The sequence below is a fragment of the Heptranchias perlo genome, chromosome 5 (genome assembly GCF_035084215.1).
Source record: "Heptranchias perlo isolate sHepPer1 chromosome 5, sHepPer1.hap1, whole genome shotgun sequence".
Taxonomy (NCBI): Eukaryota; Metazoa; Chordata; class Chondrichthyes; order Hexanchiformes; family Hexanchidae; genus Heptranchias; species Heptranchias perlo.
Genome location: NC_090329.1, coordinates 64,650,262 through 64,670,206, shown reverse-complemented (window position 1 = coordinate 64,670,206; position 19,945 = coordinate 64,650,262). Strand labels below are relative to the sequence as shown.

General features: G+C 45.1%; 1 protein-coding gene across 1 annotated transcript in view; it reads right to left on the bottom strand.

Moving 5' to 3' along the window:
• LOC137321818 (protein eva-1 homolog C) overlaps nt 1-19,945 on the bottom strand; it is a 338,629-nt gene that overhangs the window by 191,205 nt on the left and 127,479 nt on the right. The window contains exons 2-3 of the mRNA XM_067984520.1: nt 19,330-19,544; nt 3,151-3,274 (exon numbers count right to left, since the gene is read on the bottom strand). Of these exons, the coding sequence (XP_067840621.1) occupies nt 3,151-3,274; nt 19,330-19,544 (339 nt within the window). The remainder of the gene's footprint in view (nt 1-3,150; nt 3,275-19,329; nt 19,545-19,945) is intronic.

Sequence of the window (19,945 nt, the reverse complement as noted above, 5' to 3'; positions counted from 1 at the left end):
CTGAGATAGTGTCGCGGGTAGGTGTGGGAACGTCTGCGGTGGAGGACAGGCTAGCCTCCCTCGAGCGTCACGCACAGCTCACCAATGAGTCCATCCAGGCCCTCACAACGGCTGTTCGGATTCAGGGTGAACAACATTCTGCCGCCATCAACAGGTTGACAGATACATTGGAGGTGGCCTTGCAAGGTCTCACCCACGTCATCCAAACTGCCGTCCAGCAGGGTGGAAGGGGTGATGTGGGCCTTGGCCATGAGAGGGAAGATGGTGAACGGGGAAATGGAAGTGTGGACGCTACTCAAGGCGCCCCCAAGTCTCACCCGTTGCCCCCCTCTCAACCAGTGCCCGCAATAGTCCATCCTCTCCAGGTGGCCGAGTCTGCCCCTGCACAGGTGCAGGAGGAGCAGTCTGTGGAGGTGCCCTCACGGGCACCGAAACCCAGGGGGCGTCGGCCCAAAGCATCTACCCGGTCAGGGCACGAACAGGAGCAACCTGCCACCACCTCTGCTGGAGCCACAGGGGTAGCACCACGTAGGGGGTCCCGAAAACGAACGCCTAAAGTTCCGTGAGCACACAGGGATTGCACCAGGGTGTCTGTCGTTTTTTTTTAATTTTCTACTCTTTGAATGTCACCACAAAATACACTCACTTTTTCTCACCAATGCTGCCACCTCTTGTCCATAATTCTGCGGCTTGTGCAATATGTCCCTTCCCTGCGCCTCATCATGACGACGACCACCCCGTCCCACCCATTGAGCATAATCCAGTGGGTGCAGGTGTACAGGCACCACTCTTCTGTGGAGGGAGCCTGTATGGACCCTCGTCTGTGCACGTTATGACATGTGAACGCCTCACACAGTGTGATGTTAGGAGAACCGTTGGCATATGAGTGCCTCCCTGGCCTGACGAGCACGCAGGTGAGCCGGTGTTCGGCGCATGGGTCGTTCCTCCTCCTCTCCCTCTTCCTCCTCCTCCTCTTCCTCCTCCACCTCCTCCTCATTGTCGTCCTCAATGTGGGTGGCAGGTGTGCATGGGGCCTCCTCCAGCGGCACCCCTCTCTGTAGTGCCATGTTATGCAGGGCACAGCAGACAACTATAATTCGTCCCACTCGGAGTGGCGTGTATTGGAGCGCTCCCCCGGAACGATCAAGGCACCTGAAGCGCATCTTGAGCAGCCCTATAGCCTGCTCAATTGTAGACCTGGTAGCAATGTGGCTGTCATTATACCGACGCTGTGGCTCGGTAATGGGGTTCCTCAGAGGTGTCATAAGCCACGTGTGCAGGGGATATCCCTTGTCGCCGAGGAGCCAGCCGTTGCCGGCGTTGGGTGCGTGGAAGAGGGGCGGGACGGTGGACTCCCTGAGGACGAAGGCATCGTGGCAGCTGCCAGGGTATCTGGCGCACACGTGTAGGAATCTCTGGCGGTGGTCACAAATGAGCTGGGCGTTCATGGAGTGATACCCTTTCCTGTTGATAAACAGCCCTGGCTCATGTGGAGGTGCCCGTATTGCTATGTGGGTGCAATCGATTACACCCTGCACCCGTGGGAAGCCAGCCACAACATGGAATCCAACCGCCCTCTCCGTCTGGCTGCGCTCATCCATGGCGAAGTTGATGTAGGTCGAGGCCCTGCGGAACAACCCATCGGTGACCTGCCTTATGCACTTGTGTGCAGACGACTGACAGACCCCGGTGATGTCCCCCGTGGCACCCTGGAAGGATCCGGAGGCGAAGAAGTTGAGGGCAGTGGTGACTTTGACGGCGACGGGTAAGAAGATGCTGCTTGGTCCATCCGGGAGCAGCTCGTCATTGAGGAGGCTGCAGATGTCGGCGACTACCTGGCGAGTGACTCTGAGCCTCCGTATGCACTGCTGCTCAGAGAGGTCCATGAAGCTGAGCCTCGGTCTGTAGACCCTGTGCGAAGGGTAGTGCCTCCTGCGACGCATCTCTCTCTGCGGATGCCCTCCATCCTGCTGTGCAGGTGGATGTGCCGCAGCACCGTGTTGTGGGGATGCATGTCTCTGAGGCGGACGGCGTGGACTGCGAGGCTGCTGAGGCTGGTCATGCTGTTCGTCCTCCGAGGATGTCAACGCAGCACCCATCTGGCAGGTTTAGGTTTGCGGGGTTGTGCACGCTAGAAAAGTGTGTCCTCGCACAGGGGTTGGACTTCCACGCCGGTGAATCTTCTTGCTTGGAGGAGGGTGGTGGAGGGCAGGCGTTGCCCAATGTTACGGAGTGTCCTCCTGCGTTGGTGAAGGCTCTCCCCCCCCCCCCCCACCTGTGGAATGCACCTTGGCAGCTGCCACAGGCTGCTGGCTGCAACACGTCCGTTGAGAGTGTGAGTGTTTCCCCCAGTATGGGAAACAGTCTCATTTCACTGTAAAATCCGACACCTGTTAAATAAACAGCTCAATCAGGTCATTTAATTGTAAACAATTTTACAACACCAAGTTATAGTCCAGCAATTTTATTTTAAATTCACAAGCTTTCGGAGATTTTCTCCTTCCTCAGGCAAATGTGCCTGAGGAAGGAGAAAATCTCCGAAAGCTTGTGAATTTAAAATAAAATTGCTGGACTATAACTTGGTGTTGTAAAATTGTTTACAATTGTCAACCCCAGTCCATCACCGGCATCTCCACATCAGGTCATTTAATGACCTGAAATACCAAGATAAATACACTCAAGTGGAACCCCGCTGGCTTTAATTGCCTGCGGGATTCCCACCAGCGGGGCCAACGCACGCACCCCCGCACGTCAGCGCGCAACCCGGAAGTGGGCGGGATCGAGGCGCGATCCGGTCCCGCTCCTCGAAACCGGGATTTTAGAGGCCCCCCCGCCGAGAACGCACCCGGAACCGGGTGCTAAAATCGGGCCCTTTGAGTCTGGTCTCCATTTTAACCCTAGCTATTTTTAAAGCACTGTATGAAATAAAGATAGGTTTTTCTCCATAATTGACACAGGAATAAAACTCTTTTTATCAGATAAACCTCCAGAGAAAACACAGAGAAGAAGAATGAAGTTTCTGCTTTAATTCTCCCAAAAATTGTGAGTCCTTGGTTTAGTAGCATTGTAGGTTAAATGTTCAAACCCATCAACAGAATTAAAATATTTCTCATCATTCACATTTAAATAAATGTTAGGTGAGCTACTTACTTGGCCGGCACTTGTACCATACTATGAGGTATTTGCTGGTTCCAGGACAAGGGTCTGTCCCAAATATCCGACTATTGACAAGAAGCTGACAATTCCTTCGGTCCTGGCATTCATCCAACATTTTCTAGAGAAACACAAAAAACAAATATAGCCCCAAATATCATATGTGCTTTTGCAATTGTGCATCAGTGCTCTTCAGAAAATAATGCGGGCTTAATTAATATATTTCATACAACGGTATAACCTCTAGAATGGTGTGAAAACACTAGTGTAGCATTTTCCATTTCTCACACCACCAATCCTGTCTGAATGATTTCTCTCATTTCCATAAGGTTGTCACCTTATAAGGAAATTACTGAAAATTGCTTCCAACAAGAGTTTATTTCATTCTTGAGCTACTGCTCAAAATATTATTGACAGTTCCCAAGATAGTTCAATGAGTTTACCGAATGAGTAACTGAGCGACACAGAGCAGGTTAAATCCCCTGCCTGTGCTATTCTCAGTGGAGCAGTAACAAGGTCACCAGAATTAGCCACAGCCTCCTTGAGTGGGGGAGGGTGGGGTGGAAATTGGGCATGATATCCCTTCCTGACCCATCCTAGAAGTGTAGACCAAATCAGCTTAGCTATAATGGAATAGCTTGCCAACATTCACTGTCAAAGCTTATGCATAAATAATGGTCTCTTGGGATTGGTACTGGAGGTGACCTAGCAGCCATGGAACTGTTAGGTTTATAGTGAATTTATCTCAGTGTGGGACTTTATTTTGTTCAAGGGGAGTGTTTATTTCGACAAAGAGACTGTCCTAGATGAATTTATTGGACCAAGAGGGGAACTGTTGGGGCGACAATATATTTCCTGGTACTAAGTTTAATACCGCTGCCTGTGGCATTCTTGCTGCTGCTCCTCCTCTCCCCACCGCCACCCCCCCACCCCAACCTTTTCCCAAGGTTGCAAGGATTTTGTCCTCCTATCCTGCAACTTCCCTTTAATTGTCCACATCAGTTTAAATTTCACTGAGATGCAGTTTTCCAGTTCCACCACTAGGCTACCTCCCTGCATCCATCCAAATCTGCAGATGGAGCATGACATCAGAAGGGGCAAGGCCAGCAATGAGAAATTCCCATACCAGGGATTCCCTTGGCCCTCATCCCTCTAATGACCAGCCACATAAATGCTGGGATCAGCCAGCCGTTTAGGTCCTTTAAGCAGTAGAAGTACAGCCCACTTGAGGATCCGGGCCAGAGTCCTGGCCTGAGCCTCCTAAAAATTCCAGCTCAATTACTGATGTCAACTCCCTTTTATATCAGGCACCCTACATGCGTCCATAGTGGCACGGACACCAGCGGCTCCATTTACATTAGGTAACCTCCCCCTGACCCCAGATATTCCCGCAGGATCAGGAAGGTGGTGACCACCACCCGCTCCATCACACTCCCACTGGCAGAGCGTGGCTGATGATTTTCAGCCCAACTGTTTTTCAAGTCAATATATAGGAGAATAATGATGACATTTTATATTGGTGGGATGATGCCTACTGAAGCTACACTTCTCAGATCAGTCTCTTGGTTTCTTGTCAGAACTGCTCTGTATCTACTAATTATGGGAGATACAGCTCTGGTGTTATTTCTTGACCCAAGCATTAAGTTTCCTCCTAATTTGCTTTGACATTTTTATCAATTAATGTAAGCCCTGGGGTCAATACTAATAAATTTTAACCACTACATATATAAGCTTACTGCCCTGGTAAGGCACTAATTATTTCCATCATTTTTGAGACTTACTGACTGAAGTTAAATGCTGCTCAATGTTTTACTCTACTGGATTCCAAATACTACTTCAGAAAGTATTGAGTTGTGGGCAGCATGATGGAGGAACATGTTGGAACTCCACACACTGTCTTTGAGTGCTCGAACACAAGCTTGACTCCCTGTCCCACTAAAGCATGATGATTTCAACCTTGTTGCATAGAAACAGAGAAATATAGAAAATAGGAGCAAGAGTAGGCCATTCGGCCCTTCAGGCCTGCTCCACCATTCACAATGATCATGGCTGATCGTCTGACTCAGTACCCTGTTCCCACTTTTTCCCCATATCCCTTGATCCCATCAGCATTAAGAAATATATCTATCTCCTTCTTGAATACATCTAATGACTTGGCCTCCACTGCCTTCTGTGGTAGAGAATCCCACAGGTTCACCACCCTCTGAAGGAAGAAATTTCTCCTCAACTCTCTTCTAAATGGCATTACCTATATCCTGAGACTGTGACCCCTGGTTCTGGATTCCCCAGCCATCGGGAACATCCTCCCTGCATCTAGTCTGTCTAGTCCTGTTAGAATTTTATATGTTTCGATGAGATCACCTCTCATTCTTCTAAACTCGAGTGAATATAGGCCTAGTCGACCCAATCTCTCCTCAGACGTCAGTCCTGCCATCCCAGGAATCAGTCTGGTAAACCTTCTTTGCACTCCCTCCATGGCAAGGACATCCTTCCTCAGATAAGGAGACCAAAACTACACACAATACTCCAGATATGGTCTCACCAAGGCTCTGTATAACTGCAGTAAGACATCCCTGCTCCTGTACTCAAATCCTCTTGCAATGAAGGCCAACATACCATTCGCCTTCCTAACTGCTTGCTGCACCTGAATACTCGCTTTCAGCGACTGGTGTACAAGGACACCCAGGTCTCGTTGCACCTCCACTTTTCCCAATCTGTCACCATTCAGATAAGAATCTGCCTTTCTGTTTTTGCAACCAAAGTGAATAACCTCACATTTATCCATGATATACTGCATCTGCCATGTTCTTGCCCACTCACCCAACTTGTCTAAATTACATTGGAGCCTCTTTGCATCCTCCTCACAGCTCACATTCCACCCCAGCTTTGTGTCATCTGCAAACTTGGAAATGTTACATTTAGTTCCCTCATCCAAATCATTGATATATATTGTGGATAGCTGGGGCCCAAGCACTGATCCCTGCAGTACCCCACTAGTCACTGCCTGCCACCCGGAAAAAGACCCGTTTATTCCTACTCTCTATTCCTATCGGTCAACCAATTCTCAATCCATGCCAGTATATTCCCCCCAATCCCAGGTGCTTTAATTTTGCACACTAACCTCTTGTGTGGGACCTTATCAAAAGCCTTCTGAAAATCCAAGTACACCACATCCACTGGTTCTCCCTCATCTATTCTATTAGTTACATCCTCAAAAAACTCCAGTATATTTGTTAAGCATGATTTCCCTTTCAAAAATCCATGCTGACTTTGTCCAATCCCGTTAATGCTTTCCAAGTGTTCTGTTATCATGTCTTTTATAATAGACTCTAGCATTTTCCCTACTACTGATGTTAGGCTAACTGGTCTGTAATTCCCTGTTTTTTCTCTCCCTCCTTTTTTAAATAGTGGGGTTACATTTGCCACTCTCCAATCTGTAGGAACTGTTCCAGAGTCGATAGAATTTTGGAAGATGACCACCAATGCATCCAATATTTCCAGGGCCACTTCCTTTAGTACTCTGGGATGTAGATTATCAGGCCCTGGGGATTTGTCAGCCTTCAGCCCCATTAATTTCCCTAGCACTTTTTTTTTAAACTGATACTGGTTTCCTTCAGTTCCTCCCTCTCACTAGACCCTTGGTTCCCTAACATTTCTGGCAGGTTATTTATGTCCTCCTTTGTGAAGACAGAACCAAAGTATGTGTTTAATTGTTCTGCCATTTCTTTTCCCCATTATAATTTCCCCCCTTTCTGACTGTAAGGGACCTACATTTGTCTTCACTAATCTTTTTATCTTGACATATTTATAGAAGCTTTTACAGTCAGTTTTTATGTTCCCTGCTAGTTTACTCTCATACTCTATTTTTCTCCTCTTAATCAATCTCTTTGTCCTCATTTGCTGAGTTCTAAACTGCTCCCAATCTTCAGGCTTGCTGCTTTTTCTGGCAATTTTGTATGTCTCTTCTTTGGATCTAATACTATCCCTAATTTCTTTTGTAAGCTACGGTTGAGCCACCTTTCCTGTTTTATTTTTGTGCCAGACAGGAATGAATAATTGTTCTAATTCCTGCACACATTCTTTAAGTATTAGCCATTGCCTATCCACCGTCATCCCTTTTAGTGAAGTTCCCCAATCTATCATAGCCAACTCGTACCTCATACTTTTGTAATTTCCTTTATTTAGATTCAGGACCCTAGTTTCAGATTCAACAACTTCACTCTCCATCTTAATGAGGAATTCTATCATGTTATGGTCGCTCTTCCCTAAGGGACCCCGCACAACAAGATTGTTAATTAATCCTTTCTCATTGCACAATACCCAGTCTAGGATCGCCTGTTCTCTAATTGGTTCCTCAACGTATTGGTCTACAAAACGATCACGTACACACTCCAGGAATTCCTCCCCCACAGTATTATTGCTAATTTGGTTTGACCAATCTGTACGTAGATGAAAGTCACCCATGATTATAGTTGTACCCTTCTTGCATGCGTCTCTAATTTCCTGTTTAATTCCCTCCCCTACATCTCCACTATTGTTTGGGGGCCTATAGACAACCCCCATCAATGTTTTCTGGCCCTTGGTGTTTCTTAGCCCCACCCATACAGATTCCACACCGTGATTTTCCGAGCCAATATCCTTCCTCACTATTGCATCGATTTCCTCCTTTACTAACAACGCTACCCCATCTCCTTTCCCTTTTTGCCTGTCCTTCCTAAATATTGAATACCCTTGGATGTTCAGTTCCCATACTTGGTCACACTGCAGCCATGTCTCCATAATCGCAACTATATCACAACCGTTAATATCTATTTGCGCTGTTAATTCATCTAGCTTATTGCGAATGCTCCACGCATTAAGACACAATGCCTTTCGACTTGTCTTTTTAAGATTGCTAGTCATCTTAGTTTTATTTTGAACTATGGCCCAATTTGCTTTTTGCCCTTGTTTTCTCTGCCTTCCACTATTGCTTCTTCCCTTTGTGTCTTTTGTTTCTATCCTTGTTTCCCCCTCCTGTCTCCCTGCTCAGGTTCCCATCCCCATGCCATTCTTGTTTAAACCTTCCCCAAACAACACTAGCGAACACCCCCACGAGGACATCGGTCCCGGTCCTGCTCAGGTGTAACCCGTCACGCTTTTACAGGTCCCACCTTCCCCAGAACCGGTCCCAATGTCCCAGGAATCTAATTTCCTCCCTCCTACACCATCCCTGTAGCCACGCATTCATCTGGTCTATTCTCCTGTTCCTATACTCACTAGCACGTGGCACTGGTAGTAATCCTGAGATCACTACTTTTGAGGTCCTGCTTTTTTAATTTATCTCCTAACTCCTTAAATTCACCTTGCAGGACCTCATCCTTTTTTTTAAAAAACCTATATCATTGGTACCGATATGGACCATGACTACTGGCTGTTCACCCTCCCCCTCCAGAATGCCCTGCAGCCGCTCCGTGACATCCTTGACCCTAGTTGCTGAGGAGAGATGCCAATGTAGGAAGAAAAAAAGTTCACCAGAGAGCTCTTGTGCAACTTCAAACCAGAGGTTTGGAATTTAAGTCACCCACTATTTCTCTACATAATAGTTAGTACACAGCTTAGGAAAACAAGGAAGAAGAGGAAATTTATCCTCAAGCAAGTGAGCTAGTAATATAAACCTGAGGAATTGATGCACAGATGCTGCTCTTCCAGAGCTCGCTCTGCTAGACAGTCTAGAACTAGGGGGCATAGTCACAGGGTAAGGGGTTGGCCATTTAAGACTGAGATGAGAAAGAAATTTTTCACGCAGAGGGTTGTGAATCTTTGGAATTCTCCACCCCAGAGGGCTGTGGATGCTGAGTCATTGAATATATTCAAGGCTGAGATAGATAGATTTTTGGACTCTAGGGGAATCAAGGGATATGGGGATCGGGTCGGAAAGTGGAGTTGAGGTTGAAGATCAGCCATGATCTGAATGAATGGCGGAGCAGGCTTGAGGGGCCATGTGGCCTACTCCTGCTCCTGGTTCTTATGTTCCACAACCGGAACTAAACAAGTACTAATGTAAAAGTGTCTACAGTTCAAGGTGCAAAATCTGAATGGTATTGAGACGTTGATTAAGCCCTGTACCTAAATATGTAGACTCAACTTGCAATGCAAACATCATTATACTTTGATTTTAATACATGTACCTTTCATTGAAACTCACTATAAAGTACCTGCAGTACCATATAGGTAGTGCTATAATGGGCCTTTTCAATGACAAAGGTATCAAGATATACGGCACACAATACCTGCTATTTTATAGTAAGAGTACATCATTGTGTGATTGTACAATCTAGCCACCTGATTCCTATAAATCGCTGAAATGCTTTCTGAATTTTATATCTGACATTTTTTTTCTTAGTAACTGAAATTTCTTACATCCAAAAATAAGGTTTAATCAAAATTTACAAATGTAAAAATTACATATTTCACAATAATATAATTCAATTTATTCACTGAATTATCTTTTATGTTTTTAATGCCTTCATTAACATTTTTACTTGAAAGCTTAAGCAGCTCTCTAAAGCCTCGGCTTGGACTTGATGGGGGTGGGGTGGAAGGTTTAACTGGGAGCGCCTTTGAGGCAGGCAGGGATGTGGGGTGAGCATCAAACTCACCCAAATGAGTACTAGTCAACAGTATTGATGCAATATTTTTTAGTGGTTTGTAGCACTTTATACTCAGTAGCTTTTCTTCAAATAATTTTGCAAAACAAAGAGGACAGATTTCCATAAGCTATTACCGTAAACTTTATATTGAGAGTTTTTTGTAAAATAAATAACATAAATACGTGTGTCTAGGCGAGCGAGAGAAACTGATTACATGCCTTTTGTAGCTTTGCTTTGCGTTCTGTAAACTTCAGAAAATACATTAAGTTAAGATGGGGAAGAGAAAGAGAGACAGGCAGACAGACTAGGGCCAGAGATAGGAGATATGAGAGAGTAGGGGGATGAGTAGACAGAGGGAGACTTCATGTTAATGTTAGTTAAATTTTCAAAACAAAACAAATTAGTTGAATTGCTAAGCCAACTAATTATAACTGTGTTTTGCTTACAGTTGGGGAAGGTAATTGATAATTTCTTACTCTTGTGAAACAGAGATATTAGTTGCCAACAACTGTGAGGCACATGGAAAGAGAGAGAGAGAAAGGCAGATAGACAGTATCTTTCTTCATTCTAATTCAATTTCCTTTTTGAAAAAAATAAGTTTAACTTTGAAAACAAATAAAGCTTCTTTGAGGGAAACAATTGTAAACAATTTTACAACACCAAGTTATAGTCCAGCAATTTTATTTTAAATTCACAAGCTTTCGGAGGCTTCCCCCTTCGTCAGGTGAACGATGTGAAATGAGATCCTCAAAATGAAATCGCATTTATAATTCACAGAACAATGCTTGGTGAGTACAGACAGTTTTTTCAACTGCCCGTTGCCAAGGCAATCAGTGTGCAGACAGACAGGTGTTGAGGGAAACAGATATAGAAGGAAGGAGGGAAAGAGGGAGGAAGGAAGCAGGTTGAAGGTAAGAGGCTCTTGCCACCCACCTTTGTGAGAAACACATAGGGTTAAGGAGAAATAAGCAGAAGAGAAGAGAAAGAGGGAGACAGAAGCAAAAGAAGGAATTGTAAACAATTTTACAACACCAAGTTATAGTCCAGCAATTTTATTTTAAATTCACAAGCTTTCGGAGATTTTCTCCTTCCTCAGGCAAATGTTTCAAGATGAAACATTTCAAGATGAAACATTTGCCTGAGGAAGGAGAAAATCTCCGAAAGCTTGTGAATTTAAAATAAAATTGCTGGACTATAACTTGGTGTTGTAAAATTGTTTACAATTGTCAACCCCAGTCCATCACCGGCATCTCCACATCAAAAGAAGGAAAACAGAGAAATGGCAACTCAAAGAGATCAGATAGGTAAGAGAGTGAACGTATTCTCTGACTTATTGTGTGCAATGCCACAGGAGATCCACTAGTATTAAGTAATAGCCCCGAGGGATAGAAAACACCTTTCCAGTATGATGTACAGAATATCTTCTCTATGCAGATTGTGTGATGTGTTATTAGTTAAAACAATGTGATGATTGCTTGGCACTCCTACACTTGTTCTGCAGTCTGAGTCTGATGGCATAGATTATCACTGACAGACAAGGCGTTAAAGTGATATGCACTGCCTGCAGCTAGTAACAAGCTGGCAGACGAAGATATTATTGTCAAACTTGAGAGGTTTCTTCAAATTGTGTCACTTCCTTGTTCAGTAAAACAAAAACAAATAAAACCTTTACTTTGATTTTCACAGAATCATGCTTGACTGCACAAATGCTTGATTAAGAGCGTAAGACAGAAATGGCCAAAGAATGTCCTTATCTCATCATGTTCAATTTGTGTCAATCAGCACATTGTATTTCTGTTCTTTTATCAATTGTTTTCACTACACTGGCTAGAGTTAGAGTTATTGTAGAAAATAAACTATCTGCTGTTTTTAATAGATGAGATGGCAGGACTTTACTGAACTGAAAACGGAAAGGAGTAAGCATACATCAATCTGTTTAAAAAAAAACATTAAATTCAGCTTATGTATAGTCTTTCAGGAATCCAAACAGCTGCTTAAAACATCTAAGACAATAATTTTAATGCGTCTCATTAAAAGGTCACCAGTTATCAGGAATTTCTGTTTTACAGAGCAGGTGTTCCTGTTTATAAGATAAAGTTTTGGATTATCAAAGATGACAGCAAAAATTAAACTTCACTACAATCTTTACAATGCAGTGTTTTTATAAGAGATGAAGGACCCAAAAGCTCTGAGGGACTGTTCTGCCTGCATAAGTGAAGCATTATGAAACCCCCACCAACCATTGCCCCAGGCTAGAGACTCCATCCCAAATCCCCAGGGATGGCATCATTTACATGGCCATGGTGAGTTTCCGGGCACATGAGCAGCATTTGCCCTGATCAGCCCTTACAAGGTGCAGCAGCCCACTGCCACTGTGCCTGAGGTCCCACTACCCCCAAAGAAAAAAAAGTGAACTATTTGGAGTCTTCAGCTCCAAAAGGAGCCACTTTGCCTCCAGAAAAGGTAAAAGATCCCCTCTGGGATCAATTACCTTAGTCTCAGCAAGGTTTAGGACCTTTCAAAGGGACTCACACTGTCAGCCAGTTCTGCTGAAGTCTTTCAAGACCGTAAAGGCAGAATTCCTGGAGTAGCCCAAGAACTCTCCCAGACACGCCTCATTGACATAGGGGATCGGGTGCAAGATGCACCCATGACCTCCCCCACCGGAATTTAACAGCCAGTCTGAGTGGGAAGGATCCTGGCGTAACAGAGTTCTGTTGAAATTCCACCCTACCGCCCCCCACCGCCTCCTGAGCGGAAATCTGGCGTTATGCCCTCTGTAGCTGCACGGATTTGAGGGACATGGTTGTTATATGAAGGTTCTTGTACAGTTTTCAAAAGCATCTTAATTCTAAAGATCACAGCAAATCCACACCATGTTTTATTGTACTGAGATATAATCTCTGCTTTTTCTAATCTGTTAATCTAACCACATTGGCTGATACCTACCTACAGGATGGATACAGAACACTTAACCAGAAGGAAGATGAATTTTGTCTTTTTTTTAAAATATGGTCAAATGACGCATACTGAAGTCATGCTTGAAGGATCAGTCTTCTGGTTTTCTTGTTGGGACTGGCCTGTGTCTAACAACTATGGGAGATACTCAACAGAGTTACATTCCCTGAGGATTTTCATTTGTCCCTGACTTAAAGTGTTAAGCTTCCTCCTAATTTTTTTTCTGACATCTTTTATCTGTTGATGAATGTAAGCCCTGGGCTCAATACTAATAAGCTTTATCCAGAACACGTATAAGCTTATTGCCTCTGGTAAGGCACTAATCACTTCTATTTTGGTCTATCCTCAGGACTAAAATTATATACTGCCAACTCTCTTATTGTACTGCATTTCAAAAGGTAGAATGCTTAGTAATAAGCAATATTAGCTTGGATATCTTACTACAGTAAATCCTCACTAACACTGGTTATATGTGATTATAAACTAAAAAAAACTGCACAACTTGAGAGTGAGATGTTTTGAGAAGGCAAGAACTTCCCAGTTCTTTTTAAAATTAGATTAATGTTTTGCTGACAAATATCACTAGCAAAATATTATGTCATATATTTACAAAGCACACTCAAAATATTTGGGGCATGACATAATTACTGCATTAACAATTTCTCCTGAAAATTTGGGCTTTGAATGGCTGGCTAGGCCCTATTATTTTATAAATCAGTTTGAGTGACTGTGTTAGCACCAGTTTGAATAGGATACAAAACATGTTGGTACCACCATTTTCATATGTAAAAGCTGGCTTTGATGAGTTTCCATTAATAGTAATTATACTAACAGGTTTGGAGTGCTTCATGTAATGATACCAATGGTGAAGCTAAATGGCCGAATAGGTATCCACAAAATAAAATGCAGAAAAATACCTTATGTTAGAGAAGAGTAATCAGAAAAAGGTACCATTTTGTTATCAGAAATGGATTGGAAAAAAGGGATTTGAATCTGGCTAACAACTCTTCTAATTAGCAGGGCTTCACATGTCTATTGACTGGTTTTCAAACTTTTCATTTTGTTTTCACAGAACCCAGCTGTGTATATTCATGTACAAGATAAAATTTTAAAACATTTTCAAGAATAGTTATATTATAATACACCAATCCTAGGTGTTATAGCATTGGCTGGCAAAGGTCATACTCGCCATAGGGTCTAAAGCTAACTACAATATAAATATTATACTAGCAAACCTTCTGTGGCGTTACTCATGGGTCATCCAAGACCTGAAGTGTGATTTTTGATGTTTACCGTAATTCTGTGGTTGCCTTAAATGTGACAATGGTTTGCCCACTGTAATACAGCAAATTTATTGAAGTAATATATCACATGAATGACACATGGTAAAACATTATGCACATTTTGGTATTGAAAGATACAGGCTTCACTGATATAATGAAATACTTAGCCTACTACTTTACAAAACTTGCTTAAGATGCAAATAACGTTGTTGTTGCCTCCCCAAAATATCTCCTCCTTAAGTTGTTTACATTTTTTTTAAACTCTGCTTCCCAAGGCAGATTTGCAGTGTTTGCATAAGACTAGAACTTTATTTCATTGTTTATGACTATAAAATATTTTTTTTCTCCCCCTTAGTTTCCACAATGGATTTGCATGGCCCCAATGAAAACATTAGTCCCAATAAATGTCACAATAAACCTCATCCTAACCCTAGCTCAGAATTTTTATTCAATTGGTTAAACTGCTACAAAATACTGAAAAATGTTTTTTTGCTGGTCCTCACATCTTGCACTTATTATTTGTTAAGTGTTATGCCTAGTTTCCGTGATACAGGTTGTCATTTGTACATTGAGTATTGTAGCTCCACAAACTGAGGTGAAATCCTCAACTCCCATGTTATGTCTCATACATGTGCTTTTTTGAACTTGCTATCATATGATATGGGATGTCACAGTGCATTCTGGGTTTTGTAGTTCCACAGGTGCGCACCATAACATATCCCTCACTCTTATATACACACACACACACACACACACACACGAAATTGCCACCACCCAAGACCCAAGTGAAATTTCTAAATCAAGTTCCATGCACCAACAGATGGGAAACTTCGTGCAAGCATTTCTAACATTGGGGGTAATTTTGACTTTGGGCGATAGTATAAAACGGGCGACAGCAGATCAATGCAAATGAAAATTGGGAGAGATGTTTAAAGGGCGGCTGATCCAGTATAGCTTAATTTTAGTGATTTTTTTTCAGAATTATGTAATTTATTTTTGCATGGGGAACCCGGAGGCCAAATGAGCACGTCGCAATCTGCAATCTTTTTTTTTTATTCGTTCCTGGGATGTGGGCATCGCTGGCGAAGCCAGCATTTATTGCCCATCCCTAATTGCCCTTGAGAAGGTGGTGGTGAGCCGCCTTCTTGAACCACTGCAGTCCGTGTGGTGAAGGTTCTCCCACAGTGCTGTTAGGAAGGGAGTTCCAGGATTTTGACCCAGCGACGATGAAGGAACGGCGATATATTTCCAAGTTGGGATGGTGTGACTTGGAGGGGAATGTGCAGGTGGTGTTGTTCCCATGTACCTGCTGCCCTTGTCCTTCTAGGTGGTAGAGGTTGCGTGTTTGGGAGGTGCTGTCGAAGAAGCCTTGGCGAGTTGCTGCAGTGCATCCTGTGGATGGTACACACTGCAGCCACAATGCGCCGGTGGTGAAGGGAGTGAATGTTTAGGGTGGTGGATGGGGTGCCAATCAAGCTGGCTGCTTTGTCCTGGATGGTGTCAAGCTTCTTGAGTGTTGTTGGAGCTGCACTCATCCAGGCAAGTGGAGAGTATTCCATCACACTCCTGACTTGTGCCTTGTAGATGGTGGAAAGGCTTTGGGGAGTCAGGAGGTGAGTCACTCGCCGCAGAATACCCAGCCTCTGATCTGCTCTTGTAGTCATGGTATTTATGTGGCTGGTCCAGTTAAGTTTCTGGGCAATGGTGACCCCCAGGATTTTGATCGTGGTGGATTCGGCGATGGTAATGCCGTCGAATGTCAAGGGGAGGTGGTTAGACTCTCTCTTGTTGGAGATGGTCGTTGCCTGGCACTTGTCTGGCGCGAATGTTACTTGACACTTATCAGCCCAAGCCTGAATGTTCTCCAGGTCTTGATGCATGCGGGCACGGACAGCTTCATTATCTGAGGGGTTGCGAATGCAACTGAACACTGTGCAATCATCAGCAAACATTCCCATTTCTGACATTATGACGGAGGGAAGGTCATTGATGAAGCAGCTGAAGATGGTTGGGCCAAGGACATTGCCCTGAGGAACTCCTGCAGCAATGTCCTGGGGATGAGATGATTGGCCTCCAACAACCACTACCATCTTCCATTGTGCTAGGTACAACTCCAGCCACTGGAGAGTTTTCCCCGATTCCCATTGACTTCAATTTTATTAGGGCTCCTTGATGCCACACTCGGTCAAATGCTGCCTTGATGTCAAGGGCAGTCACTCTCAGCTCACCTCTGGAATTCAGCTCTTTTGTCCATGTTTGGACCAAGGCTGTAATGAGGTCTGGAGCAGAGTGGTCCTGGCAGAACCCAAACTGAGCATCGGTGAGCAGGTTATTGGTGAGTAAGTGCTGCTTGATAGCACTGTCGACAACACCTTCCAGCAATTTGCTGATGATTGAGAGTAGACTGATGGGGTAGTAATCGGCCAGATTGGATTTGTCCTGCTTTTTTTGGACAGGACATACCTGGGCAATTCGCCACATGGTTGGGTAGATGCCAGTGTTGTAGCTGCACTGGAACAGTTGGCTCGAGGCGCAGCTTGTTCTGGAGCACAAGTCTTCAGCACTACAGCTGGGATGCTGTCGGGGCCCAGACCTTTGCTGTATCCAGTGCACTCAGCCGTTTCTTGATTTCACATGGAGTGAATCGAATTGGCTGAAGACTGCCTTCTGTGATGGTGGGGATAGCGGGAGGAGGCCGAGATTGATCATCCACTCGGCACTTCTGGCTGAAGATGGTTGCAAACGCTTCAGCCTTGTCTTTTGCACTCAATAAATGCCGGCCTCGCCAGCGACACCCACATCCCATGAAAGAATAAAAACTCACGTGCTGGAGTCCGCCATCGTTGAGGGTGGGATGTTTACAGAGCCTCCTCCTCCCATTAGTTGTTTAATTGTCCACCACCATTCACGACTGGATGTGGCAGGACTGCAGAACTTTGATCTGATCCGTTGGTTGTGGAATTGCTTAGCTCTGTCTATAGCATGTTGCTTCCGCTATTTAGCATGCATGTAGTACTCAGTTGTAGCTTCACCAGGTTGGCACCTCATTTTTAGGTATGCCTGGTGCTGCTCCTGGCATGCTCTTCCACACTCCTCATTGAACCAGGGTTGATCCCCTGGCTTGTTGGTAATGGTAGAGTGAGGAATATGCCGGGCCATGAGGATACAGATTGTGCTGGAATACAATTCTGCTGCTGCTAATGGCCCACAGCACCTCATGGATGCCCAGTTTTGAGCTGCTAGATCTGTTCTGAATCTATCCCATTTAGCACGGCGATAGTGCCACACAACACGTTGGATGGTGTCCTCAGTGCGAAGACGGGACTTCATCTCCACAAGGATTGTGCGGTGGTCACTCCTACCAATACTGTCATGGACAGATGCATCTGCGACAGGTAGATTGGTGAGGACGAGGTCAAGTAGGTTTTTCCCTTGTGTTGGTTCGCTCACCACCTGCCGCAGGTCCAGTCTGGCAGCTATTTCCTTCAGGATTCGGCCAGCTCGGTCAGTAGTGGTGCTGCCGAGCCACTCTTGGTGATGGACATTGAAGTCCCCCACCCAGAGTACATTCTGTGCCCTTGCTACCCTCAGTGCTTCCTCCAAGTGGTGCTCAACCCGGAGGAAGACTGATTCATCAGCCGATGGAGGACGGTAGGTGGTAATCAGCAGGAGGTTTCCTTGTCCATGTTTGACCTGATGCCATGAGATTTCATGGGGTCCGGAGTCAATGTTGAGGACTCCCAGAGCCACTCCCACCTGACTGTATATCACTGTATCGCCACCTCTGATGGGTCTGTCCTGCCGGTGGGACAGGACATACCCAGGGATGGTAATGGAAAAATCTGGGACATTGGCTGAAAGGTATAATTCAATTGAAGGTGAGTATTTGTGCTTCCAGGTTTCCCACAAGACAAGCAGCCAGATTAACAGGCTGGCTGCTTGTCGGAAGGGAAAGGAGCCGCGAAACGGAGAGGGGGCGGGAGGGAGAGAGAGATCATAGGCCCTGGAACAAATCGGAGGGAGGGAGATTTGGGGGCACGTGGAGGACATTGGGGAGGTTCAGCCAGCACTGGGGTCAGGGTTGTACACCATCGGAGGAGTCCAGTCGCCGGGTCCTATCGCGTCAGGTGAGCTTGTTGGGCGTAGGTGAACCACTCCTGCTCCCCCAGGTCCACAGAAAGTACAATAAAATCACCTCATGTATCCAGCCCTTCCCGCCTGCTTTCACCTGACGTGAATCGGAAGCAATGGGAAACCTGAACAGGCAAGGTTAAATTCATTTAACTTTTGCAATACTCAAAAAGTTAAGTACCTCAACTATTTCAATGAGGTACATTGTCCCATTAAATATCGGACCGCCAGCTTTAAGTGGAGGTGTGACTTCCAGGTGTCTATTGTGCGCACATATCCAAACGATCCTGGGTCAAACCCAGTAATGGACGTGTTGGAGCCGGGATGCGGTCCTGCTCCAAAAAGCTGTTCTTTTAACCTCCCACCCGCCCCAACCCATCCATTCTTGGGGGTTAAAATTACCCCATAGTGCATATGTGCAAGAGAAAGGGTGGGGTCAATTTAAATTTTTAGATAGAGCAGGCCGACAGTTGGAACCTGCAGGTGGGGGGTGGGGGGATAATGGTTCTCCAGGAAGCCCCTTGCATGGGCTGGCAGCCAGAGTCTTTCTGTGGGCCCATAATGAGCAATCCTGCTGCCCCCCGACTCCATAAAATAAAAGTTGAAAATATCTTTGGGCCATTATTTGAGTGGCCTCCGCTAGTTAGGCTGCTCAACACCAGTACAAATGGGCAGAGCGTTGGTAGCTCACACACTGCCCACTTGTATCACAAAATTGAAATCGAGGTCCTATGTACGTCATAGAATGTCGATTTGCATATTACAAGTAGACTCCTGCCTGAACTAGGCAGCTGCTCCATCCAAGACTCGCTCTGTGGGGCATTCCTGGCCCCACTAAAGAAAGTTTTTGACTCACTATATAGGGCCTCCTTTTCTTTCCCACCAGGTTTTACTGAGCGGGGCAACCGCGGTGGGCATACCATTCGTAGGCTGTTAATTGGGTTTCTATTGATGCCTTAGGATCCCGATTTTCATGTATTACGAGGCGCCCACCTGAGCAGGAACTTCAGCCATCTTAAAAAAAAGCCCAGTTTAGATGGCTTCGGGCGGAAATCCCACAGGAATGGGGCAGTAACTCTTTGCACAGCTAATTGAACTGCGCGCCTGCCCCTTCTCACCAAGCGAGATAGGCAAAAATTATCCCCATTGTTTCAGAAATTAATTCTGGAATTTACCTGCAAGGATGTGATAGCTGAACAGGACAGATCTTCCATTTCAAGGTCTTTGAATGTTTGCGGGTAGCGAGATGGGCACATCTGGTGGCTGGGTGCCCTTCTGCCATAAAAAGAAGACTGGATACTGATGGTTGTTCTATGAGGGCACCGCAGTGAGATATATTCTCCATCGCAGGCATGCTCTGTGTAATTCCGCAAAACCCTTGACATATACCCTGTCAAAACAAGATAGGAAGTTAAAGCTCGAGAAAGAAAATAAGATTAATAGGTTCAGCCCAACAACAACTTGCATTTATATAGCGCCTTTAATGTAGTAAAATGTTCCAAGATGCATCACAGGAGCATTACCAAACAAAATCTGACACCGAGTCACAAACGGAGATATTAGTACATATGACCAAAAGATTGGTTAAAGAGGTAGGTTTTAAGGAGTGTCTTAATGGAGGAGAGAGAGGTAGCGAGGCGGAGAGGTTTAGGGAGGGAATTCCAGAGCTTAGGGCCGAGGCAGCTGAAGGCACAGCCGCCAATGGTGGAGCGATTAAAATCAGGGATGCGCAAGAGACCAGAATTGGAGTAGCGCAGAGATCTCAGAGGGTTGTAAGGCTGGGGAAGGTTA